The sequence below is a fragment of the Macaca mulatta genome, chromosome 5 (assembly GCF_049350105.2).
Source record: "Macaca mulatta isolate MMU2019108-1 chromosome 5, T2T-MMU8v2.0, whole genome shotgun sequence".
NCBI classification, from domain to species: domain Eukaryota; kingdom Metazoa; phylum Chordata; class Mammalia; order Primates; family Cercopithecidae; genus Macaca; species Macaca mulatta.
The window spans coordinates 38,274,341-38,302,197 of record NC_133410.1 but is presented as its reverse complement, the minus strand read 5'-3'; the positions used below and the strand labels follow the sequence as shown (position 1 = coordinate 38,302,197).

At 35.2% G+C, this 27,857-nt stretch overlaps 1 protein-coding gene across 8 annotated transcripts in view; it reads right to left on the bottom strand.

Moving 5' to 3' along the window:
- KLHL5 (kelch like family member 5) overlaps positions 1-27,857 on the bottom strand; it is a 77,534-nt gene that overhangs the window by 37,962 nt on the left and 11,715 nt on the right. For 5 of the 8 annotated variants that reach the window (XR_001444743.3, XR_013417818.1, XM_028848395.2 and 2 more), the window contains 4 exons: positions 21,210-21,686; positions 8,100-8,282; positions 3,437-3,573; positions 2,505-2,701 (listed from right to left, as the gene is read on the bottom strand). Coding sequence is in view for 5 of the 8 variants with exons in the window: in XM_028848395.2 (XP_028704228.2) it covers positions 2,505-2,701; positions 3,437-3,573; positions 8,100-8,282; positions 21,210-21,686 (994 nt within the window). In the remaining 3 variants the exon portion in view is untranslated. The remainder of the gene's footprint in view (positions 1-2,504; positions 2,702-3,436; positions 3,574-8,099; positions 8,283-21,209; positions 21,687-27,857) is intronic. The other 3 variants (XR_013417819.1, XM_078003238.1, XM_015138205.3) reach the window with 1 other exon arrangement.

Here is a 27,857-nt window from a genome sequence, read left to right as displayed (position 1 = left end):
ATTTGTTGATATATCTATTTCAGAATAATGCCCATTCCATTGTAGTATAATTTACATTAAGTGAAAATTGAGTTTTTCAACAACTTATGAAATACTACTGAACTCAATCAAGGTTGAATACAAAGTATTTTTCAAAGGTATTAATTTGGTTTTGAAGCAGCTACTTTAGCAGATCTCAACGTTTTTTATAAGTCTTCTAGATTGAGAAAGACAATTTTAAGTTTTAAAATTAAATGTTTTTATTTGTGTCATAAATTTGAAATGACAATAAATAGTTGTAATGATACAACCAGTCTTAAGACTTTTTTAGAGGTTATATGACTTGCTCCAGGTCATGTTCAGTGGCAAGGAGAATGAGAAAACAGGTTTCCAGATTCATGGATCCTGGGGAGGACTCCTCATCCTTTACCACTTGTATTCGTGCAGGATCAGTGAACATCCCCAGTCCATGCACCATTCACTGATTGGACTCACTGGCGTGGTATTATGCTGTATATTTTAAATCCATATTAAAATACACACAACTATCATGCTACCAAACACTTGCTAACACTGTGCCCTTTCCCCCTTTGGAATAGTTTTTAAGCAAATGAAATTATGGAGGGATTTATTTAAATTGAAGATTGAATTTTGCAATACATTTTCATTTGGTTCCCATAGCAACAATTCAAATCAGACAATCTGCCTCTAAATTACTTATTGTTATTAGAATTCAATTTCATGTCTCTGTTAAAACTGAATAATGTTAAATAATGGCCTTGAGAAAAAAAATCTACCACAACTAATTGGCTATGAAAATAGCTTTAAAAACATCCAGCTAATTTAAATTTAATTTCTGTGTAAGCCTTAAAGCAGCAAGCGTGCCTCTACTGTAAACAACAGGAGTGACCTAAATGCATACAAATGTTTTCACCTGAATAAAACTCCTTCCTAGAAAAAAGATGATTATTCAAATTATAAACTGATTATGAAGAAAAAAATCCAACTTTATACTCATCTCATTCAAAAAAGTAGTTGAAATCGCAGGTGTATGGTTAAAATGAGAATCTACAAAGAAAGATAAAGACTGAGGGAAAAAAACATTTCAATGGACTTAATTTTTAAAACGTCAACATAATAGCACACTAGGGCTATATATTATTGTCCTGTTGTACAATCTCTTATTTTTCCAGTTGAGGCTCTGTGACTATCATAAACAAGAAACATTCCTGAGAAAATGATTACACCACAGGGAGGAAAACCAATCATAAAGGCTGTGGTTTTGTGAGTGCTTTTGTTCCCTCTCATAAATTTCTATTGTGTTGGATAGGAAATCTATATAATGATGATGACAACAATGGAATGAGACTCACTGACTGGATATATGACATGCCAATCAATGTTCTGACGGCTAAACTTCTATTAACTCATCTAATCCTCACACCAAGCTCAAGAAGTAGACAGAACTGATCTTCCCAATAGTTTGTAAATACCTATTCTTAAAATTTTTCCAAATCTCTATTTCTCTAATTAAAGATTCCTAAAGCACTCTCAATCTTTTCATAACCCAACTCAATGGAACGATGAAGGAGAGGGTAGGCAAAATAACATTTCCTAAATGCTGATAAAATCAGTAATATCCACAACTGTACACATGTATGTGAATGTTCACATTTTTTCTTCTCTTAGAAACTGTATTGCCCTAAACTGAAGCATTTAAAGCAACAGTTTTTAGTCATTGCTCAGGTGTGAAGAACTAACTGTTACAGTGTGGCAACATGAACATTCCTCAAAAACCCATGCACCCTCCCTTGCCTGCACCCCTCTACTGTTAAGACCATACAGGGTGGTCCTAACACTATGCTCTCAACATGACCTTATTTTCTTACTCTCCTAGGTCAACCCATTTTTTAACTTTTAAGTTCAGGGGTACATGTGAAGATTTGCTATACAGGTACACTTCTATCATGGGGGTTTGTACAGATTATTTCGTTTTATTATCCTTCAGGCTACTGAATCAGAACCTCCTCTATGATTTATTGAGCACATAATTTGCTATAATGAATAAAAACATCATTATACATGGCTGTAAATACTTTATACATAGTCAGATTTATCCTTAACAAAAAGCCTCCCATTCATCCTCTACCAATATGCTGCAACCTCTGTCACCAATTTCTATCAGTGAAATTTCTATCAGTGAATACAATCCTGAAATTCATCCATGTGCAGCAAAGTAAAATGTTTGGGGAGAGTCCTATTTTTAAAAGCAGCAAATCTAAAAATCTTAATGGAACAGGCCTAGGCCACTGTTCTGTTTCCCAGGGACTGCTTTAGGGCTTGATTCATACACCCAGGAGAAGTATTACTCAGTGCTTTCCCATTATAACTCAATGAAAATATGACACACTAGGCAATGAAACTCAATCTCAAGACATGTGGCAGAGCCATGGGAAAACAGTAACATGTAGATAAGCCTGCAATAAGAAATATGCATTTGGAGGATACTTTCAAAAAATACATACCATAGTATAATTGTGAGCCACTTTATGCAAATCTGTACAACCTTGGGCATCAGCAAAAGAACGAATTCCAAGACAGTTGGATGGATGAAGCTGTTTCATTAAAAACTTACAGCATGCTTCTACAACCTGTGAAAGCTGAAGAAGGCAAGCTGTAGATAACAGGCACTCAATATTATCTTCTTTTAATTCAAGGCGGCCTTAATGATAAAAAGAAATTCCATTAGCTATGGAACTACATTAACCTTATTTTATAAAATAACTGATGTTAACAGTGGTGGTTCCATGTAAGAGCTCATTACATGCATTACAGACCTACATGGTTTAAGACATCCCAAAACAAAAAAAAGGACTAAATGGAGAAAAATTATTAGCTCCTTGAGACATCTACTAAAATAAAAACTAATGGCTTATTTTCAGAATTTTTAAATGATACATTAGTTAGTAACTTACATCTACTATATACCTGTGTAACTCTCAATTTTTTTTTTTTTTTTTTTTTTTTGAGACAGGGTCTTTTCTATTGCCCAGGCTGGAGTGCAGTGGTGTAACCAATGGCTCACTGCAGCATTGAAATCCTGGGCTCAAGCGATCATCTGTCCCGCCTCAGCTTCCCGAAGCGCTGGGGTTTACAGGTGTAAGCCACTGCATCTGGCCAACTCTCAAATTTTAAATGTAAAAATCTGACACTACATAATTAATTTAATTTTTATATTAACATTTTAAAGGGCCATTCAAAAACTTAATTATGATAACAATTTTAAAGGTTTTAATATGGAGATTTTAATTTATCACCACGTTAAATACAAAAGGATAGTGATGACAATGGCAGACTTAACTGTTAGCTATGGCATGCTTTCTAAAAACAGAAATCCGAAATCTAATAATACAACATAAATCTAAGAGGTTTTAATTTACATTTTCAGACTTGTTACCTGTATAAGCATACTGGATCAAGGACCACAATGAATTTGGTTCTACACCTTCCATTTTTATTTCTTCTTGTCTTGCTTCTCTGACATCATTAGTAAACATGGCAGCAAAATAGTCTGAGACAGAGGAGAGCACCAATCTGAGAACACATTAGGAAAAAAAAAATCAATGACCACATTCAAGTTGATGTTCATTAATAAATGCTGCTGCTTCTTTTTTTATTTGTTACTCATAGTGCATGGTACTAGGAAATGCGTTTTAAGCTTGACAAATTGCTTTATGCTCTAGTTCCTTCCTTTGAATAATAAATTACCATTACCAAATTTTCTGCTGAGGTGAATGCTTTACCAGCTCACTACTCAAATCATGCTTTATAACATCCAGAAAACAAGCTACAAGCCCATAGCATCAAATCAACTATATAAAGGAAAAAATGTAAAAGTTATTGTTTGCTTATCACTTTTGAAAATAAAGTAAGCCATTTTAAAAAAATTTAATTACAGAGTAGTGAATATATAGGAGACATTTGAAAATGGTTTTTGCTAGCAAGTTTTAAACTTTTATAATAGTCTATTATTATCTTAGTCTGCATTTTGTTAAAAATTATGTTGTAATAACACTATACAACTATATTTTTTATAATACAATTATAAAATATATTAGCTATGTCTCTAAGTTTTTGATGGTCATATATAATACATTTAAATTATAATTTTTTTTTTTTTTTTGAGACAGAGTCTCATTCTGTCTCCTAGGCTGGAGTGCTGTGATCTCAGCTCACTGCAACCTCTGTTTCCCAGGTTCAAGCAATTCTCCTGCCTTGGCCTCTCCAGTAGCTGGGATTACAGAGATGGCCACCACGTCCAGCTAAGTTTTTTATTTTTAGTAGAGACGGAGTTTTGCCATGATGGCCAGGTTGGTCTTGAACTCCTGGCCTTAAGTGATCAGCCCGCCTGGGCCTCCCAAAGAGCTGGGATTATAGGCATGAGTCAAGGCACCCGGCCCTATTTTTGAAACAGGCATTTTTTCACTGGATAATGTCTTGAAGACATTTCCATTTCAGCACACTTAAATAGATTTTAAATAAATATTTTCATTTTTAAAAGTAATAAGGATTATGATACAGATAATCATTGGGTCCCTCTCTAATTCCATTTTCTTACCTCCCCAGGAGTGGCATTGCTGAGTCATAAGATTTGCCAAAGTAAGGTACCAATTTAGACCCCACCAGCACTGTATAAGACTAACATTTTCCCCATAATATTATCAGATGTTAAAATTTTTGGCTATCTATGTAGTGTTAAATGCCATCTCATTGTTGTTTCAATTTTCATTTATCTGATCGCTAGTGAGGTTTTTCAAATGCTTATTGGCCACCAGTTGCTTCTTCAGAAAATTGCCTATTCATTCATTCATTCATTCATTCAATGAACAAATACTGATGTGTGTCCAATAAGTACTGGGTACTGTTCTAGATACTTGAGATACATCAGGGTACAAAATAAGACAAAAGATCCCTTCCCTTGTGGAGTCTTACATTTAGAGGGTAGGGAGACAATGATCAGCAGAAGTAAATTCTATAGTATATTAAGAGGTGATAAGTGCTAAGGGGAAAAAAAGTAGGGCAAAGGCAAATGGGGAAAGGGTGGTGAGTTTAAATAGGTGGTCTCACTGGAAAGTGACATAGGAAAAGATCTGAAGGAGGTTTAGGATTTGGTCATGCAGGTAACTGGGAATAGCCTTCAGGCAGAAGAAATAGTGCAAAAATCCAAAGGCAGGAGCAGCATGCCAGGCACATGCAAGGAACTACAAGAGGTTGAGTGGCTGATGCTGACTGAGCAAGACAGAGACCAATAGGACAATACTAGAGCGATAGGGCAGGCTGGATCGCATACGCCATTGCATGTACTTCATCTTTCACACCCAGTGACATGAGGAGTCAATGAAAGATTCAATCAAATAAATGACTGAATCTGTGTTCCACTTTAAAGGATCACCCAGGTAGCTATGTTAAAACAGAATGTAGGGGCAAAAAGTGGAGGCAGGGAGACCAGTTGGGAGGCTTTTGCATCAGTCATCTAAGTGAGATGTTGATGGCTCACACAAGCATGGCAGGTAAGGTAATGAGTTCAGTTTTGGAAATACAGAATTTGAGGCGCTTCTATGAAATTCAGGTTGAAACAGCTTTTCTAACAAACCCATGTTCATAACCTGGACTTTCTGTCACAGTGTATAGTAGTATCTCAATAAATGAATGCTAATTGAGTCACTGAAAACTGTAATACCAAGCCAATTCTTCCTAATGATTTTATTTCCACTTCGGAAAGTTTTTTATTTTTTTTTATTTCAATAGGTTTTTGGGCAATGGGTGGTGTTTTGTTACATGAATAGTTCTTTAGTGGTAATTTCTGAGATTTTGGTGCACCCATCCCCCAAGCAGAGTACACTGTACCCAATGTGTAGTCTTTTATCCCTTACTCCCCTCCCACCCTATCCCCTAAGTCCCCAAAGTCCATTGTATCATTCTTTTTTTTGGGGGGGCGGGGGAGACAGAGTCTCACTCTGTCGCCCAGGCTGGAGTGCAGTGGCATGATCTTGGCTCACTGCATTCTCTGCCTCCCAGAATCAAGCAATACTCATAACTCAGCCTCCCAAGTGGCTGGGACTACAGGTTCACGCCACTACGCCTGTCTAGTTTTTGTATTTTTAGTAGAGATGGGGCTTTGCCATGTTGGCCAGGCTGGTCTGGAACTCCTGGCCTCAAGTGATCCACCTCAGCCTTCCAAAGTGCTAGGATTACAGGTCCTGAGCCACCATGCTCGGCCCATTGTATCATTCTTTTTTTTTTTTTTTTTTTTTGAGACAAAGTCTCACTCTGTCGCCCAGGCTGGAGTGCAGTGGCATGATCTCAGTTCACTGCAACCTCCATCGTCTGGGTTCAAGCAATTCTCCTGCCTCGGCCTCCTGAGTAGTTGGGATTACAGGCACCTGCCACCACGCCTGGCTAATTTTTGTATTTTTAGTAAAGATGGTGTTTCACCATCTTGATCAGGCTGGTCTTGAACTTCTGACCTCGTGATCCACCTGCCTCAGCCTCCCAAAGTGCTGGGATTACAGATGTGAGCCATCACGCCTGGCCTCACTGTATCATTCTTATGCCTTTGCATCCTCATAGCTCAGCCCCCACTTATGAGTGAGAACATATGATGTTTGGTTTTCCATTCTTGAGTTACTTCACTTAAGTCCCCAGTTCCATCCAGGTTGCTGAGAATCCCATTATTTCATTCCTTTTTATGGGTGAGTAGTATTCCATGATATATGTCCACTCTTTATCCACTCGTTGATTGATAGGCATTTGGGCTGGTTCTATATTTTTGCAATTGAAAACTGTGCTGTTATAAACCTGTGTGCAAATATCTTTTTCATAACTTCTTTTCCTCTCAATTGAAAGCTGGTATTGCTGGATCAATTGGTAGATCTACTTTTAGGTTTTTTTTTTTTTTTTTTAACTTTTAGTTCTTTAAGGAATCTCCACTGTTTTCTGTAGTGTTTGTACTAGTGTGCATTCCTGCCAACAGTGTAAAAGTGTTCCCTTTTCAGTAATATCTATGCCACATTGATTATTTTTTGATTTTATGACCGTGGCCATTCTTGCAAGAGTAAGGTGGTATTGCATTGTGGTTCTGATTTGCACTCCCCGATCATTAGTGACGTTAACCACGTTTTCATATGTTTGTTGGCCATTTGTGTATCTTCTTTTGAGAACTATCTATTTATGTCCTTAGCCCACTTTTTGATGGGACTGTTTTTGTTTTTGTTTCTTTTCTGATTTGAGCTTTTTGGTAGATTCTGGATATTAGTCCTTTGTTGGATGTATAGATTGTGAAGATTTTCTCACTCTCTGTGGGTTGTCTGTTAACTCACAGACTTTCTTTTGCTGTGCAGAAGTTTTTTAGTTTAATTAAGTCCCATCTATTTATCTTTGTTTTTGTTGCATTTGCTTTTGGGTTCTTGGTCATGAAGTCTTTGCCTAAGCCAATGTCTAGAAGGCTTTTCCCAATGTTATCTCACTTTGAGAATCATAGTGGTGATTAACAATGAACAACTGAATACAGAATTATAAGAAAATGAATTATTTTTTATTAAACAGTTCTTTTCCTTTTCTTACTTCAAGAAATAATATGTAATTTGTAGTAAAGGCTTTTTTTCCCTAGCACTGCTTTTCATACTTCTTGGAAATCAGCAAACAGAAATTGGGATAGATATGTCTATTTTAAAAACTCTTAAGACTTTGTGCTACTCCACTTCACCAGCTTTTCTTCTAAATCCACAAGCTTTAACTGCCATTGAGTTTACTTAAAGTATTTAATAGGTAGAATATCACACAAAAGCTTCTTATAGTAGCTGAAGTCTATACCAAACAGTACCAACTTATCTGAAACTAGTATGTTTTGTTATTGTGCTTCTGCGGCAGGACAATGACCCTTTTAGGATCACCAAACATGTAATAATTTCATATGCACTGTTTTCTTGATGGAAATTCCATGAAGATGGAAATTCCCCTTCCCCAAAACATAATAGTCAATTGAAGTAGGTTACCACAATACACATATCTAAATTACCGAGGAAATACTTAACACATACAGAAATATAGAAAACAACTACCTGTGAGCTGGAATTCTGCGATCACCAGCGACCAAAATTACATCGCACAACTGTTTATGTCTCAAATAGTTTTCCATTTTTTTAAATGTTTGTTCAGCATGATTAAGGGCTTGGAAAAATTCATCCGATGAACATGGCTCCATAGTATGACAGGATGATAATGTCTGACTACTATTGGAAGTCCTGAAAAGAAAAAAAAATACACATTTTGAAATATCACTGTCACTTTAAAAAGATCTTTGCTATTAAGTCCTTTGAAAGCCTTCAAATGTAATAGAAGAAATCATGCTACCTATCAATATTAATGTATAATCATTCATTTTAGTCTCTTAAAAATCAATGATGCCTTAAGTTATGATTCCTGTAAACACTGTAAGTGAATTTAAACTATTAATTGCTACACGTATTCTTTGTAGTATCTTTTTGTAAGGTCTTTTGTCTGTTAAAGCCAATGTCTCTGCTGAAAAAGAGCGAGCTATATTCATATTGATAAACGTATCTCCTAACCTTGTATTTAAGGATATAAGAGATAACTCATCTTTGAAGGCAGAAAGGCAATTAAATTATTTTGGAGATACAAATTCAAGTCAAGTTCATTAAAAAATATATTGTCATAAAAACAGTGTTATAAATAATTCTTTTGGTTCTCTGTCCAGTCCTCAAAAGCCCAGGTAATCTATAACTTATATTACAAGTTGAAAGAATTTGATAGCCTAATACAGCTGTCTAAAAAATCATTTGAAATTTCTAAATTATAATTTGAAGAGTATGAGTTCTGAGTTCTATGTTCTGTTTTCTTTCTTTCTTTCTTTCTTTTTTTTTTTTTAATGGAATTTCACTCTTGTTGCCCAGAATGGAGTGCAATGGTGTGATCTCGGCTCACCGCAACCTCCACTTCCTGGGTTCAAGCAATTCTCCTGCCTCAGCCTCCTAAGTAGCTGAGATTACAAGCATGCACCACCATGCCCGGCTACTTTTGTATTTTTAGTAGAGATGGGGTTTCTCCATGTTGGTCAGGCTGGTCTTGAACTCCTGACCTCAGGAGATCTGCCTGCCTCAGCCTCCCAAAGTGCTGGGATTACAGGCATGAGCCACTGCACCCGGCCTTATGTTCCATTTTCATATGATTTACTGATAAAAACTGTGAAAAAGCGAAAAGGTTAGGACTAAGAATGAAGTCCTGAGCACACATTCCTCCTCACTCTTACCCCCAGTTCTCCTCTCCAGGATCACTGAAATCAAGTAATTAAAGTCGGTTGGTTATGCAATTAACTGTAAAACCACTGACTGTGCCATAACTTAGTTCTCATTTCTCATCAGATCTTCTTTTAAGGATATTATGGTTGTGATATATGCTTTGTTGAATCAAGTCCCACTATATCTTAAGATAATCTTGTTAATATAACTAATAACCTTATCAAAAAAGAAAAAGTCATCATATTTCTTACTTTTAAAGTAAAGGGAACTGAAGCCAAGGAGATTAAGTGCCTTGCCAAGAGTCAGAGTTCATTCATGGCAGAGATAGGGCTATCACAGAAACTGCTATGTGTTCACCAAAACATCCCTTTTTCCCCCTGAGAATATAGCTAAACTACATTTCCCAGCCCCTCTTGCAAATAGGTGTGTTCTTATGGAAATGAACTATTACATCACACAGTTCACCTTAAAGTGGCTAAGAACAGGTATGGCTTTTCTGTATTTTCTTTCTCTATCCATAGGTTGAAGGGAGAGGACTGAAGACTTAGAAAAAGGAAGAAGTAAAATACACAAAAGATCACTAAAGCAAGAACATTCACATTGAACTAAGATTTATCTGTTTTAGAAGTTAACAATGCCTTAACTGATAAATATTCTTTCCTAAATCCTCCTAGTCTGATGTATTTTCAGTACCATACAAACATGGGCATCAGATAAATGCCCTTGGAAGATAATTGTCAGTAATGACAACAGAAGTCAAACGTATATTGTCTAGAAAGGATGTGTTGTACACTATGAATATTACTGGTGTAATGACTTGGAAAATTCAAGTCAAGTAATACTCGACTTCACATTTAAGATCGTTATTATAAAAATGGGTTGAATAGTATGTAATTACATATTGTTTATACAAATAAATGAGAATTAGAAACTATTTTAAAATTTAGCAAAAAAATAATAGTGGTTTTGATGAATAATAATTTGAAGATTTTGCAGTGGCTCACGCCTGTAATCCCAGCACTCTGGGAGGCTGAGGCGGGTGGATCACAAGGTCAGGAGATTGAGGCCATCCTGGCTAATATGGTGAAATCCTGTCTCTACTAAAACTACAAAAAAAAAAAAAAAATTTAGCTGGGCATGGTGGTACACGCCTGTAGTCCCACTACTTGGGGGACTGAGGCAGGAGAATCGTTTGAACCCAGGAGGTGGAGGTTACAGTGAACTGAGATCACGCCACTGTACTCCAGCCTCGGCGACAGAGCGAGACTCCATCTCAAAAAAAAAACAAAACAAAACAAAACAAAAAAGAATATTTAAAATATTTTTTGATAAAGTTTTATACTGTTAAAATACTGACAAATGATTATAAGAGCATTAGTGACCTGAGGAGGGGAAAAAATTATAGTATCTAATTTTTATAAGCCATAAATTCAAGAACAAGTAAATAAATCAAGTACTTCTTTCTTAAGGCTCCTATATTTTGTATCACATTTCTTGTACTTCATATCAAATTATAAGTAATGATTAAACAAATAAATTAGTTGAATGTTTCTTGAGTGATGAACTGCCATCAACTAACACAGATGCTAATCAATGTTAAAGTTCTGAAAGAACAATGGAACTTTGTAATACTATCATCATTGTTATTATAGGCTACTTCTGATGTTGGCATATGCCCAGTTAATAATTTTCTCGTCAAGAACTTTCAGAGTATTTTGGTTCAGATGCTGAAACAAGTCAGGATAACCGGGGAGCATTTCAGTCTCAGTGTTCAAGGCCTCATACCCTGAGACTGATTCAATAGGTCTGAGGTGAGATTTGAACATCATATTTTAAAAATAATTTTATTTTCAATATTATTGACAAATAACAATTGTATATATTTATAGGGTATAATGTGAAGTTTTGATATGTGTATATGTGGTGAACTGCTAAAATCAGGGTAATTAACAAATTCATTACCTTTAATATTTATCCATTCTTTATGGTGAAAAACATGTAGAGCCCTCTCTTTTAGCTATTTAAAGCCCTCTCTTTTAGCTATTAACCATAGTCACCTTCCTGTGTTCTAGCACATGAGAACTTGCTCCTCCTAATTGTAACTTTGTGCACACTGACCCAAGTCTCTCTTTGGCACTCCCCACCCTCAGCCTCTGGTAAGCACCTCTGGTAAGACTTCCTTACTCTTTTTTCCCCTATTACATCTTTTGTTTAGCATGTAATAGGAAAAGAGAATTAAGGAGGTATTGGTGAGCGATTAAGCCCATTTTAGGAAGTTCTAGAGCTGTGCTGTCCAATACAGTAGCCACTAGCCCCATGAGGCTCTTTTAATTTAAATAAAAATTTTTAATTCAGTTCTTTAGTTGGACTAGTCGTATTTCAAGTGTTCAACAGTCTCTCGGGGCTGGTGGCTACCAAATAGGATGCTACAGATATGGAACATTTCCATCAATGCTGAAAGTTCCATTGTGCAGTGCTGGTCTAGAGTCCTATAGACCTGGGTTCAACTCTCACTCTGTCACTCACTAGGTATAATTCTGGACAAGTTATTTAACTTCTCTAAGGCTTACTTTCTTTAACAGCACAACAGAAATAATACATAGTGCTGTCTTTTAGGGGATCCCTCAAGAGAGGATTATTAAATGATATAATGCATGCACAGCCCTAGGGCAGATTAGTACACAATCGAGGAAAGCTACTGTTAGTAGAACCCTACTTTTCAGTGGCCAATGGGAAGGCCTGTAATTATAGTCTTTTGTCTTTATATAATGTTGTTTGGATGGTTGTCTTTTTTAAAAAAATGATCCCTGGTATTATCATTTTTCATAACTAAATTTCATACTTCTTATTTAAAATGGCTTTTAGTAAACATCCTAACCCACAACACAAATATCCAGGAATAGGCCATTCCTGAAGCATTTAAAATATATTTCTCTCTGATTTCTACTTGATCTTTTACATAACAACAGAGGAAATACATCTAACATCTCTGCTTAGTTTTACTTATATGATACCACTAAGATAGTAAATCACATTTCAAAAAATTACATAAGATCATTCAAATCTTTTATATTAGACTTTCACTGTAATGAATACATTGCTGAATATTTCTAGTCTACAGGGAAACATTTAATTTGTAGCTTATGTCTTTCTCTGCAGTAGGCAATGAATTTTAAAGTCAGAAAAATGCCTAAACATAGAAAAGAGGCAAGTATCAAATAGAAACAAGTCACTAACTATTCACAGAGCAACTACTCTGCATTGCACCAGTTAGAAACTGGGGGAATGCTAAGAAAGATATTATTCCCTAGTGAAGGGACTTGGAATTTGAAGAGTCAAGCTCCATATCTGGAAAAAGTGAATTAGCAACTCTAACCCTTGTAATTCCCCAGATTTTACATGTGCTTACATGTACATGTGCTCACACAATATTCACCATGACCAATACACCTTTTTATTATAAACTATTTAGATCCTTTTACTTTTATCGCCAGAATTTACACTAGAATTTCTTAACGGAGTAATTTTTCAAAAGAAGTTTTACAAATTAATTTATAAAAGTTATACTGTCTATGATTATGAGTAGGAAAAAAAGCTCTTTTGAAACTGTAAAGAGTCTGTTTGGCTCACTCTCTAGGGAAGTGATTTACTCCTAGTTTGTGGCATTCGGAACTCATGTTTTTGCAGAAGTGTGCTTACTATATTACGAATCTTTTGTCATCTTTTACAAATATTGAAAACTACAAGGTGCAAGGTATAGGCTAGCAGTCTCTACATTTGATACATATCCTTTTCAGTATACTTTTAAGCATGTGCCCAAATATATATTTACTAATTTATAAAAGATATAGATGCCATTGTACAATTTTTATATAATATACAGACAAAAATAGAAATTTAAAAGACAAAATGTAAACAGAAGCTTTTATATATATTTTTAACCATTACTCCAATTGATCATCTTGTGCATCTTTAATTGGAGTATAATTGCTATCAGAATACAGAAAAGGCGAAGATCAGTATGGGCTAGTGTTTAGAAAGTCAACAAGTAGTAGGTGCGAATTGAAATATGTCTTGACATTTAGATGGGTGAGGAAGAAGAGGAGACAAGGCAGTTGTGTAAAGAGAAATAGTAAGAGCTAAGGAAAATGGACATCTTCACCCTTTCCCTCCTCAAGAGAAATATATTTTGATTTGGAAATTTATAGGGCATTCTTCCCCTGGGATAGTGCCAGAATATCTGTGGTGAAGAGAGTTAAATGCTGTTTATAAGAATCCAATTTTCTTAAATAATAACCAGTATGAAGGGGAAGGGAAATGGACATTTTTATACAATGCTGATGAGAATTAAAATAGAAATGTTCCTGAAATGACTTTGAAAATACAAATCAAAACCCCTCAAATGTGAACATCCTTAGGATTTTGTCCAAAAGAAAGAATCATCAATATGTACAGAGATCTAGCTACAGGGAGGGTTTCTCACAGGTTGTTTCTAATAGAGAAATACTAGAAACAATCTACATTCAAAAAAAATAGAATACTGGTTAAATAAACAAAAGGACAATCCAAACACGGAAGAATGATGGAGCCATTTGAAAAGATACAGAATATTTAATGGCCTAGAGAGCTATTTAGTGGACATTGTTTTTGCCTATCCAGCATTCCTTCTTACGGTAATAAAACCCATCTTTACTTTTTCAGAAACCACACATTCCCTGCCTCAGTCTACAGGGAATGGTCAGAGGTGTAGAAGCCAATGAGGCCTGGCCAATAAGAGTATTGTATCTCCTGGCAATAACAATTGGTTCAGGTGGGCACAGGACCCAAACAAGACCAATCAGAGTCAACTTCATGATGTTTGATCACCCTCTTGGAAAAGTGTCACTTTCTTTCCATTGAGCTTGCTAAGCTGACAAAAAGTAAACTTGGAGCTGTTAATGGCCTTTCTGCTACCACACTGAGAGACTACCTGAGATGATGGCATCACAAAGGAAAACAGAATTTAGAAATAGAGAAAAATAGATTATTGGTGTTATTTGATCATTTGGATCCAGCCATGTCTAAAGCTAGACTCTATCCTTGGACTTTTTATTTATGTGAACCAAAAATTTCTAGTTTTTGTTTAAGTCAGTTTGATTTGGGCTTCTGTCATTTTCAACCATGAGTTCTAATTTACAAACTTACATTAGGGCAAAAAAAGCAGGCTACAAAATAAAAGGTACAATAAGATTGAGATTTTTATTTTAAAAACACATACTATACATGTATAGAAAATATAACAGGACACTTCCTCAAATTAACAGTTGGCATTTTGAGGTGGCTGGGTAGTTGATGATTTTTACTTTTTCCATTTTTACTTATCTGTCTTTTCTAATGGCTCTATGGTAAAATATATATATATATATATACACATATATGATAAAAAATATAAAAATAATATAAATATGGTAAAATATATATATAAGGTAATAGGGAAAAATTCACTTAAAAATTAGATCTAAAGAACTCTGAAGCATTCTATTCAGCCATCTTCACTTCCTGCACTCTGTTGATTATAATCCCAGATCCATTCTTTATATCTACCACAGTAAATGACTTTTAGCTGGAGACATGGCTACCCAGGGTGAGACTGTATTTCTGAGCCTTCTTTGTAACTAGTTGTGGCCATGTGACCAATGAATATATGCAGAACTGATATGTGCAACCTGTGTCGCTTGCTTAATGTCTTCCCTTTCCTCTCTTTGGTCCTTCCTACAGGTTGGCATGCTGAGGGACAGCTGAGTAAGCTTCAATCATGCAGAAAAGACAACATCATACAGTAAGGAGAAACAATATAACAGGAACCTGGGTCTCTGAATGAACTCATGAAGCAGAGCTACCTACCCGCCCTGGGCGACTTGCCCACCTGTGAGGTGAGAAATAAACTTCAATCTAATTTCAGCCACTGTGTTTATGAATGTCTTTGTTATATCATTTTAGCCTATGCCTTACTAATATACTTCCTAAAGTTAAATGAGCAAATTATGTAGTTATGTAGCTATCTACGAGGTGTGTGTGTCTACACACCATCATTTTCATGCCCAATATATCTGATTCTAAACACTTAAACCCTCACTCTCTAGTTCCAAGTGAAACACAGGTAAAATAAAATGTGAGTGATAAATGGCATTAAAGACAGATTTTCTGCTTAAACAATTTGGAGTTTAAAAGGTCAATTGTGTAACTGTAGGACCTATCCTTTTCATATGCCGATTCTTCAGCTTTCCCAGGAGTTCTGGGAACTATTATGATTCAATAAATTCCTATTTCTGGTTAAATCATCCGGTCAACTTCAGTTGCTTAAAACTAAGAACTCTGATGGATACAGCATACAGATAGCCTTCTGAGGGTTCATGAACTCCTTGAACCCTATATGAAATATTTCACACACACACACACACACACACACACACACACACACACACACACACACACACACATAGTGTTTTCTGGGGAGAGGTTACATAGCTTAAGTCACATTCTCAAAGGAGTCCATGATAAGATGTGGGCATATATGTGAGAGGGGAGACAATGCAATATTGTCCTTTCCAGATACAAGTTCATTATAAACTTCTCTGCTACCGCTGGAAACACATTTTTTTTCCATTATAGGATTTTAACTTAAAATTGAACCAGAATTAATAGACCGGATCAAACAATAAGATGCAGAGACAACATAAAGAGGGTCCAGAAAAAGGAGAATGCCCATGAGGAGTGGTGATATTATGCAGATAACCTCTTGCTGGGAGGGGAGGAGGACCTATGCCTTCAGGATGAGTTGAGGAGTAGCAAATCAATTGACCAAAAAATAAAAGAGTTTGAGATATCTGCAGTGGAAAGAGAGAGAGGCAAGCAATCAGTAAGATGGGTTAGAAGACCGTGGATAAAGAGTTATGGGGCAAGGTGTGGTGGCTCACGCTTGTAATCCTAGCACTTTGGGAGGCCAAGGTGGACAGACCACTTGAGCTCAAGAGTTCAAGACCAGCCTGGCCAATGCAGTGAAACTCCATCTCTACTAAAAATATAAAAAAATTAGCTGGACACGGTGGTACACGCCTGTAATCCCAGCTACTCTGGAGGCTAAGGCAGGAGAATTGTTTGAACCCAGGAGGCAGAGATTGTAGTGAGCCAAGATCCCACCACTGCATTCCAGTCTAGCCTGGGTGACAGAGCAAGACTCTGTCTCACCAAAAAAGAAAAAAAAAAAAAAAAAAAGACTTATGGGTGAGTCATATGGGTGAGTCAAGAGATTATACCTGTAACCTAGCCAAGCTTGCCATTCTCAAGAACTAAAAGAGAATTAACTGAAGAAAGGTGAAACTGGTTAGAATGAATAATTAGCTACATGCTATAGCTAAACTCTGTGATTAAATGAATAGTCACAGGTATGTAGGCAATATATTAATAGTACAGTGTTTGTTAAGAGCATGACATCTACAACTTAATTGTTTGAGTTCAAAAATGCAACTATTTCCAAGTGATCAAGGTCAATACCAACAGTGGTAAGTCAGATTAACGGTGTGCATCTTTGATATGATGTGATAAAAATGGCATTTTATCTCTGTGGTATTCCTCCCCAAAGCCCATAACCTCAGTCTAATTATGGGAAAACAAACCTCAATTGAGTAAGACATTCTACAAAACATCTGATTAGTATGATTAGTACTCCCAAAACTGCCAAGGCCATCAAAAGCAAGTAAAATCTAAGAAACTGTCATAGCCAAGAGGAGGCTAAGGAGACATAATGATTTAATGTAATGTGATATCTTGGATAGGATCCTGGAACTCAAAAGAGCATTAGGTAAGAAACTAAAGAAATGTGAATATAGTATGGACTTTAGTTAACAATAATGTATCAACACTGGTTCATTACTAGTAACCCATGCACCATATTAACGTAAGATATAAATAACAGGGGAACCTGGATATGGGGTAGATAGGAACTTACTGTAACATATTTGTAATTTTCCTGTAAATGTAAAATGGTCCTAAAAAAATAAAGTTTCTTTTTAAAAAATGCAGTCATTTCACTTACTAACCTTGAGCAAGTTACTTAGCCTTTCTGTGCCTCACTTGACTCATCTATAAAATTAAAATTAGGTTGGTAACAGCAGCAACCTAACTCAAGAATGTGCTGTGAAGACTAAATGAGTTAACATAGTAAAGTGCTTAGAATAGTGCCTCACAGTTAGGAAGCACCTGTTTAGTATCAGCAATGATTATTTGTTAACACAGACGCTCCTTAACTTATGATGGGGTTATGTCTGGATAAACCCAACAAAAATCGAAAATGCACTTTCAATTTAGGATATTTTTTCAACATATTGTGCGTTTATTGGGATGTACCCCATTGTAAGTCGCAGAATGTACTGAATGCATGAGGCTTTTCCATCATTGTAAAGTTGAAAAATTTTATGTCAGGAAGCATCTGTACTTGTAAAGTGCAGTAAAATTGTATGCAAAAGGAGTAAAAATAGCCTGATGACATTAAACTCTAACTTTATAAATGAAATTGAAATAAAATTCCTCCAATTGAAAATATGTCAAAAATTACATAATTTCAAGGTCAGTAAATCAAGGGAAGTATAAACCACGTTTATACTATGGTTACATGTTGGGCCACCATATAGATTTTGCTAGCCCTGGTATGAATTCATCCTCAATTAAGGATCTAGGATCCTATTGCTCACATAAAAGGTGACAGCTCTGTTACTGAAGGTCTAAAATTCCTCATGTTATAAGAAGACTAAGTCCGTATTTTAATACCAAAGTAATGACTTAGATGACTCTCATGGAGAAAAGGTAGCTAGGCTACAGAGGCAAGGTCAAAGTTAAAAGGCAAGAAACTTTTAAATCACTTAGGTGGATGGTAGTAGAAATTACCAGAACTCTAAGACTCAGACAGACATCTTTCCTTGTTAGAATACAACTGATAAAACATGACCAATATATGCTGCCTCTTAATTCCTGCTTTAAACTGTCCAGATCCACCGTGGTTAATGAGATTCTGAGTATGTAAAACCACTTAGCTGTCTTCCCCTTTTTCTAATAACTCAAAATTTCAGTTTAAGTTCTGAAATTCATGTAAATATTATGACAGTTAAAACAAGTAATTAGTATATCATATGTATTTCTTCATTATGTCTTTAACATTTTAAGATATCAATCTGTAGTATGCTCAGAATGTTTACTACATATTTACTATATATTATTTGCAAAATATTATATAAGAAAAAGAATTGTTCCAAAGTTATACAAAAAAAAAATTGATGAGGCCAGATGTGGTGACTCACACCTGTAATCCCAGCACTTTGGGAGGCTGAGGTGGGCGGATCACTTGAGGTCAAGACCAGCCTGGCCAACATGGTGAAACAGTGTCTCTACTAAAAATACAAAATTTAGCAGGGAACATGTCTGTAGTCCCAGCTACTTGGGAGGCTGAGGCAGGCGAATGGCTTGAACCCGGGAGGCAGAGGTTGCAGTGAGAAGAGATCGCGCCATCGTACTCCAGTCTGGGTGACAGAGCAAGACTCCGTCTCAAAAAAGAAAAAAAAAAAAATGGATGAATGTCAGTGTGACATTAACAGTGACAGGCTTTGATTTGTTTACAGTAGATGAACAACTACTTAGAGAAGTCTGACTGCTCACTTAATCAAAAAGCTGAGTGCAAATAAATGTATCTTTATGACAAGGTCAAAGACTCAGCCAGGGCGTTGAAGGAAAATATAAAAATCAGATCTATTTAATCTAGAAAAAAAATAGAGAAAAAGAATGTACACACAAAGGACTTTTCTAAAATCTTCAAAGTTTGTTTTTTTCCTTATTTGCAATAAGAAGATTGAAATTTCAAACCATCCAAAATATTAAATTGCTTTGAAATATTTCCCCTCATATCTAAAAATTAAAAACATTTTGTCACAATACATTTTATTTTTGAAATTTTATTTTTGGAATAGTTTGGTCACTGAAGATGTAAACTGTCTACACCCGTTTTACTTTGATGAGTCTTCTTGAATAGCATTTTTTAAACAACTTCATTTATTTTAGATTTTTTAAAATGTCATTTTATTTTTATATCTCCTATAAATTAAAAATGTCAATTTAAAATTATTGAAGAATGCACATAGCAATCTCTCAGTCAAAAAAGGATAATCTTTTTATTTCATAATGAATAGCCCACCAAGATATTTCTGTATGCATACTAAAGAATAGCTTAATTTTATTTCAGTAATCATTAGCCATGCAAACTACCTTTGTTGTAAGGAATTATAGCAACCAATGTGTGTAAAATTTTTCCAAGATTACACATGTCTAAAAATTTTATATTCACATTATAATTTCTCCAGTAGAGTTTCTTATGTTAAGAGTTTCTTATGTGATTTCACTTATGTTGGTAAATAAATGTTTTATTTTTTTAATTTTGTTAAAATATTCTTGATATTTTGATTTTCAAATGAAACATTTACTGTTTGGTTCTCCACAAAAATAATGAATCTTTTACTATATAAATTGTTCTCTTTATGGCAACAAGTCTCCAAAGAAAATACAAACAATGAAACCACATTAGCTCAATTGATTTCTAAATTAAATTATTAGTGGCTTCTATTCCCTTAAGATAATGCCAAGTCATGAACTAATTCAAAAAAATTTAAATTAAATACACTATTTACCTACATACAGATATTCCCCTCTCCATTACACAAATGATGACAGATGACTAGAGTATACATTTTTTATCCTTCCAATTCCACATTCTTAAGGTTAGAAGAGGAAAAGGTGGTAAATATCCTCAAGTAAGCTATACTTAAATATATAAATTCATTTTGTCTCAATCCATATGATGCCTACATCATTAATAACCAACTTACAAATTACAAGTGTTATCAAAAGCTGCACAGAAATTTTAAAAGAAAAATATAATAATCAAATTAGACAAATGATGTTATTTGTGCCTTTAAATATTTAGAAATATTTTTGAATGAAGATGGATGAGAAAGATGACTTTCATGTTCTAACTTGTTACATAATCTTATTGTAGTTTAAACTGATCAATAAGAAAATCCATTTCAAAGATAAAGCCAGATTCCAAGAAAAAGGTAGATAAAGTCACTATGAAATTACCAATTTTCTCCTTTATTTTTTCTTCTAACTGATTTCCCCTTCTTTCTGTCCCCTTTTCACCAGATAATCACATCTAGCCCCTCTATATTTCCTTAAACTCTCCTGAAGGAATGTCCTTCATTTCCTTAAATAGCACACATTTCAGTGAAAGTGAAGGTAACAGGAATTAGTAGCTGTCATCTTAGAGACATGTTACTCAGTATTCTCTATATTAGTCTGGAGAGCTGTAACACAGACAGGACAAAGAGAAATAACCATAAGAAAAATATTATTGACAACTACGATTGTGTCAAAAAATTGGTAACTACAATGTGCATCTCTTTGTAGAACCTTTCCTTTTCATTAAATTAAAAAATGACTCTATAATCTGTTATAAACTAAAATGTCACATAAAATTTCATACTATAGAAATGTTTTCTGTAGTTTTGATATGAATATAGAAGGTTAATGAATGAAGCAAACCACAGGCAATGATACAGGAAATTGCTACTGTATATTATTTTCAAAGCTGAGCCAGATCTATATATAGAACACAAGATATTTCAAAATGAATGCTATTTGTTGTCTTTGTAATTTTACAGAATATTAGAACATTAAAAAAATCCTAGAAGTATCACATGTTCATACCAAGATATATGTGTATGCAGATGTACATATACAATCAGATTTTAAATAACAAATATTAAATTATTTAAAAACATTATAGAGCTATACCCCCGCACCCCTTATTCTAACAGTAAGAAAATAATCAACCTGCATGAACTGGAATCAGATTCATTTTCTTCTTCACTAGTGCCATCATCCACTTCTGGTCTATCCAGCCAATGTGCACCGCCACAATCTTCTGCTGTAAACTCAAATGCAGGGACTTCAGAGGTGGATGCCATTGGCCAAGAAGGTGAATTCTGAAAATCCAGTTGGCTGGACCTTCGGTAACCAATTGAAGCCAAAGGCAATTGTAGGCTACATGGATCTAAAAACTTTCTCCCACCGTTTGCGCCAGTCTGTCCTCGGTTCCAAAATTCTCCCTGCTGGCTGTCAACTGTAGAATTAGGAGATGATGCTTGATGGCCAAACCACCTCCATCTGATTTTCAAAATCTGTTTCACATCAAACTCTTTACGAGAACCAGACATCCTCAGAGAAACCAAGTGATCGTCTAGGCAACGGGCAAAAAGCACTGCACACAGATTTGTGCATCCAACCAAGACAAGAGAAGTATATGCCCTGCTGTATACAACAAAAAGATGTAAAGGAAAATAAATCACATTTTTATATATATCTACAATTACTTTTATGCCAATATATCAGATTTTAAAGAACAAAGGATAATGAATAAAGATGAAACACGGTGGAACATTCCGTTCAATCAGAGCAAACTCTCATCCACCTATCCTGAAGCAGCTAGACCACTTTCCTGGCTCTCCTTTCCCATACTGACCATTAGGTCTCACAAACACTGACAGCATTCATTAAAGTCCTTTCAAATGCAGAACACCACCCCCTTTTTCTTAAACCGCAAATGACAGAGACAGAAAACACTATCCCCGTTGCAGTATCTCAGTCTCCGCTGCTTACTATATTAACTCTTTTATTGCTGAAACTCTATAGCATTTCCCTTTGTACTTAAAAATAATCACTTTAAAACTAAAATGTTTCTATTTCTAAACCAAGTCCCTAAGTGAAATACCACAAAACAAGTTTTTTAAAAAGCATTTGTAAAATTAGATGAGTTACGGTGATTTTTCAAGCTGTGCTCTTTGGGTGGGGAATGAGGAGGAAAGGGGAGTACAAAGGTGGGGCTCCAGATTGTTGCCTTCACCTCTATCTTCTCCCTTCATAAAACAAATGGATCTAATTAATATAGTAAGATCCTGGGTAAGATTTCACTTGGATAAAGAATAATAAGTCTGAAAACTACAAAGGATCAAAAAGTAACAAATACTATTTTTCAAATAAACTGAGGCCAGGAATTCTCTATAAGTAGAAATGGGCCACTGCCAGTTAGTATAATATCCAAATGTCTATGACATTACTTAGGAAAAGGAAAGTGCAGCTCAAAAAAGCTACCAGGGACTGGGATGGGACTATTGGGTGTACAAGTGCCCTAATGGTGCCCTCTGTTGTTAGCAAAACAAACAATGGTTTGAACATGGTTACAGTTAAGGCAAATTAATAAAGCAAATAAAAATAAATCAAACTAAAAACTACTGAGTAGTTATTGTGAACAATGCAATCTACTAGGCATTGTCAGGGACACAGAGATATATACATCTTGGTTCCTAACCCCCAAAATAATTAAATCTAGCTATTGAACCAAATACAAAATATTTGATAAGGTAAAATAAGAAACATTAAAATGCTGCAATATTAAAGTGTGATCTATCAATGCAGAATTTGAGTTTTCAGGGTGCTCCGAATTTACTCCTTTATCAATTAATTCTATACAAAAGGCGATGCCTATGTAAGCTGACCAAAAAACAAAAACTACTTTGGAGGTTTACAAAAATATTGTGAGGCATATATCTTAACCTCACACAACTCTTTAGGAGAATACAAATTATTCAGAGAAACAAGAATGAGAAGCATAAAAAGCCAAGTACAATTTCATACTAAATAATATGGGGAAACATAAAAACTGTATGAAAGAAAGGAGATATCAGGATGGCAATGGATGGTATGGGCCAGTTTCATTAGGGAGAAGGCTGCTAAGAATAGTAAAATGTTGTTTAGGTAGAATGACAGATTTCTATAGAAAAAGATTCTAATAAAAGCATGAGGTGGGCATATCTACAAGGAAGAAGTGGGAAATAATCAGTTTGATCAGCCAGCCATACCTAATTAATTTTAAGGTGTAGTAACAGATGAAGTTAGATGAATACAATGAGATAAAATGCCTTGAGCATGCAGCAAAGGCATTATTGAATGGACTGTTGAACAGGACAATGTTTTAGAAAATTAACTTGGCGGTACTGTGCAGGACGCATTAGACTGTGAAATGACACTTTTCCCTCTCCCTTCACCTTTGTCAGACTCCTTCTGATCAACACCTTTCTAACTTCACTCTACCTATCCAACTTTATTTCTAACTATTTTCCAACATAGACACACCACTTCATCGGTCAAGGCAGTCTACATTATGGTGTTCCCTCGTTTATAACACTGTTTGCCTTCCAGAGAAACTCTGGTTTAAAAAACACACTTCATCCTTCAAGGTTTAGCTCAGGCACTACCATCTTTGTAAACACTTCAGTTACTCTAAGTAGGTGTTTCTCAACAAGGGAAGCACCTACCTGCTCCTAAAGGCTTCTGGAAAATGGGTAGTGGTGGTGGTAGATTTTTAGTTGTTGGAATGACCAGAGAGTGCTATAGGCATTGAGTGGGCAGGGGCCAGAGACAGCAAACATCTGGCAATGAAAGATACCTTTATTTTGTCAATCCTCCTCCACTCATTCCCATGGTAATCATTGTTGACGCCAAGCTTGGTACATACAGCCTTTCACACCTCTCTCCATGTTTAAAAATCATGGACAAACTTATATACACATATATAGGAGTTTTTGCTATTGCTATAAGACAGATCATACTGTATTCATCTTTTAGCATTTTGCTCTTCTCATCTAATTTTATATATACATGGAAATATTAATAATCTTTTTAAGAGTTACATGATATTTCACTGCTGTAAAAAAACAATTTATTAAACTATCTCCTTGCTAATGGGCATTTAGGTTGATTTCAGGTTTTGGGGTTTTTTGCCATTAAAATAATGTTGAAAGACACATCCTTGTGAGGCTTTTATATCTACAGAATTTATTCCCAGGAGTGGACTTGCTGGGTTGAAGGTATGTGTATTTTATTTTATTTTATTTTATTTTATTTTAAGACAGAATCTAATTCTGTCACCCAGGCAGGAGTACAGTGGTACAATCTTGGCTCACTATAGGCTCCATCTTCCGGGTTCACGCAATTCTTATGCCTCAGCCTCCTGAGTAGCCGGGACTACAGGCACGCACCACCATGTCCAGCTAATTTTTTATGTTTTTACTAGACATGGGGTTTCTGGAGTGCAGTGGCATGATCTCAGTTCACTGCAACCTCCGTCTCCCGGGTTCAAGCAATTCTCCTGCCTGAGCCTCCTGAGTAGCTGGGATTACATGCGTGTGCCACCATGCCTGGCTAAGTTTTGTATTTTTTCAGTAGAAATGGGGTTTTACCATATTGGCCAGGCTAGTCTTAAACTCCTGACCTCAACTGATCCACCCGCCTCGGCCTCCCAAAATGCTGGGATTATAGGCGTGAACCACCGTGCCTGGCCATATTGTCTTTTTAATTTTAGTCATTCTGACAGGTGTGTAATGGTATCCCCTTTGGTTTTCCTTAACATTTTCTTCATTATTAATGTGGCTGAGTAACTCTTCATGTTTATTGGTCATTTGGATATCCCCCATGAAGTGGCTATTTAGGCCTCTATTTTTTTTTTCTATTATCAATCTTTATCTTCTTGATTTGTAGTTCTTATATTTCTGATATTTCTTTATAAAAAATATGAAGTAAGCTTAAACATTAATGCCTTTATGGAATGAAATTCAGCATTTACTTAAAAAACACCTTTTCTTCTGTTCCAACAACTTTCACCAATATAAAATTATTTTGCCCCAAAATTTATCCAGCTCTGATGACAAGTATTTCCCAGGAAAATTATTTATAAAAGATCAATATGTATTAAAAACCATTACATTGTTAAATTATCAAAATGGTCTTCACTGACTACTCTCTGTAAACTAGACCCTTCATCATTCACAAGCCCGCTGACCCTCCTAATTTTTTTCATAGTGCTTACCACCACCTGGCATATTAGATGTTTATTTGCTTATTGTCTTTATCCTCACTACAAAGTAAGCTCAAGTGGAGCTTTGTTTTGGTTATGACTGTAATCCCAGCACTTAGAATAGTACTTAGGAGACAGTAAGTGCTCAATAAATATTTCTCTAATGAATACATAAATTATTCAACAATTATAAGAGCAATAATAAAATCCAACAATTGTAAGAGCAATAATAAAAGTAGATACTTATACTGTCTATTTTTAAAATTATAAAATAAATTAAGAATCTAATTTTAAAATTACAGACACATTTACCTTGGTGATAAAATCTTTTTTTTTTTTTTTTTTGAGACAGGGTATCACTGTGTCACACAAGCTAGAGTGCAGTGGCTCGATCTCAGCTCACTGCATCCACAACCTCCTGAGCTCTGGTGATCCTTCCATCTCAGCTCCCAGGTAACTAGGACTACAGGCACCCGCCACCACACCTGGTGAGTTTTTGTAGAGCCAGGGTTTTGCCATGTTGCCCAGGCTAGTCTTGAATTTCTGAGCTCAAGTGATCCACCCACCACAGCCCACCAAAGTCCTAAGATTACAGGCCTGAGCCACGGTGCCTGGCTGGCAAAATCATACAGTATTTTTTCAACTTAGGAGAAAAATCACAATGTTATTCTAAGAATTTCTTTTTTCTATTCATTCTTAAGGCATAAAATTCTATCACTTGAAATCCAATGGCTAAACAGCAGATGTCTTTTCAAGTGGACACACTTTCTTCAAACTAATTACAAAATTATATTCTGTACCTCTGATTTTATAACTTTGCTTTATTTCAGGTTAAACTTGAGATACAAAAGCTCAAGTATTATTTAAAATAGATAATATGTATCAATTATGAATACATTTTTCAAAATGTAATTAAAGGACCCATGTGCAATTTGTTTCAAAACTGCTCAAATCTTAGTCTGTGAATTTAAAAGATGACACTATTCAGTATTACAATAGAAACACTGAAATGTCATTAAGATAGACTGAAGGTGAGCTAACTTTAACAGCATGGCTTTTAAAGCTATGTCTTTACTCAATTTAAATCATGGCTATTTGGTAGCTAGTTTATATTACTAATCATCATTACATCAATCTCTCTTCAACATAGAGTTTTTTAGATAACAGTATTTATGGCTCACCAATTTTAATAAATCTATTTCTAAAGTTTTAAGTGTGTGATATACACTGCATTAAAAAACATCAAGAATTTTACCATACTAACCCAGCAGCTCTCACCTCTCTGTTTTTCCTCAGTTATAAAAAGAGTAAGTTGCATTGCATGATTTTGAAGAGCCCTCCAAAGTTTAATAATTCTGGGATACTTTTTAAACTTTGTCAAATTAGGTCTATCAGAATTTGATTTAAAATATTTGAATATTAATATAATTCTGCCAGCATGTAAATTCCCTAACACTTAAAAATGTATGATGGTGGAAAATTTCAGTTAATTATTTACCCTAAATGATTTGAGATCTACTTTTACTAAACTTGATTTTAATTCTAGAAATAACACCAGATATTCTGTACTGCTTCTCCATTCTCATAAAAAGCAAACATTATAAATGTAAAAAATATACTGTATTTCTATAAATGCAACAAATCTTTTGTTCTGTAAGCAGAACAAAATGCAAAGATGAGGAAATAGACCACAAAAATCAATCAGGACAGGGACCACTATATCCCTAATAACCTGTACAGAACATGGTATTTAAATCATTTTTGAATTTAAATTTAAAAAAATGAATAAACTAAGGGCATAGACCTTGACTTGAAAGATTTTAAAATCCAGCAACAGAGCGTCTGGAATGAAACTCCTACTGAATTAAGAAGAGGTAAGTATGTCCTTTATTTGGGTGAGGTTGAGGTTTTTGAGGTGAGGGTTTAGAAATATACCTCAAGATTAATTTGGCAATGGTGAAAAATGGATTTGCGAGGGAAGATACCTCGTAAGGAAACCAGTCAGAAAACTCTACCATGTGAGAGGCACAGTTCAAACTTGACTCAAAGCAACAAGATCTGAAAGGGTGGTGGAAGTTGAGGATATTACAGAGGCCTTATAGGATGGCTGTGGCAAACAGAGAGGAAAAAGTCAAAGATGACAGCATTTTCAAGTTTCAGTGACTGGAAGAAGAATACTAAAATTAACACAAAAAAGGAGGTAAGAATATTGTTTCAGGAGGATTGAGTGCGGCTTTAGACATGTTTGGTTTTAACTATGTATCAAGCAATCAAACAGCTAGGATAGGATCTAGAGCCAAAAATGAATCTATTTAAGAAACCGGAAATTTAAAGTGTGAACAAGTGAGCCCTGGGTTAACACTGGTTATCTTTGTATTCTATTCACTCAATACCACAAACACATGGCACCAAAATGTCTTCTGTAATAAAAAACTTACAGTTTGAAATACAAAACTAAGATTTCTAGCACAGTGTTAAATCTTTCACTTTGTTAAAAACAACTGGGAAATACTTCTAATTTAATCAGTAAATGAAAATTTTAAAATGTCAAATTTAAATTTAGGCTGGGT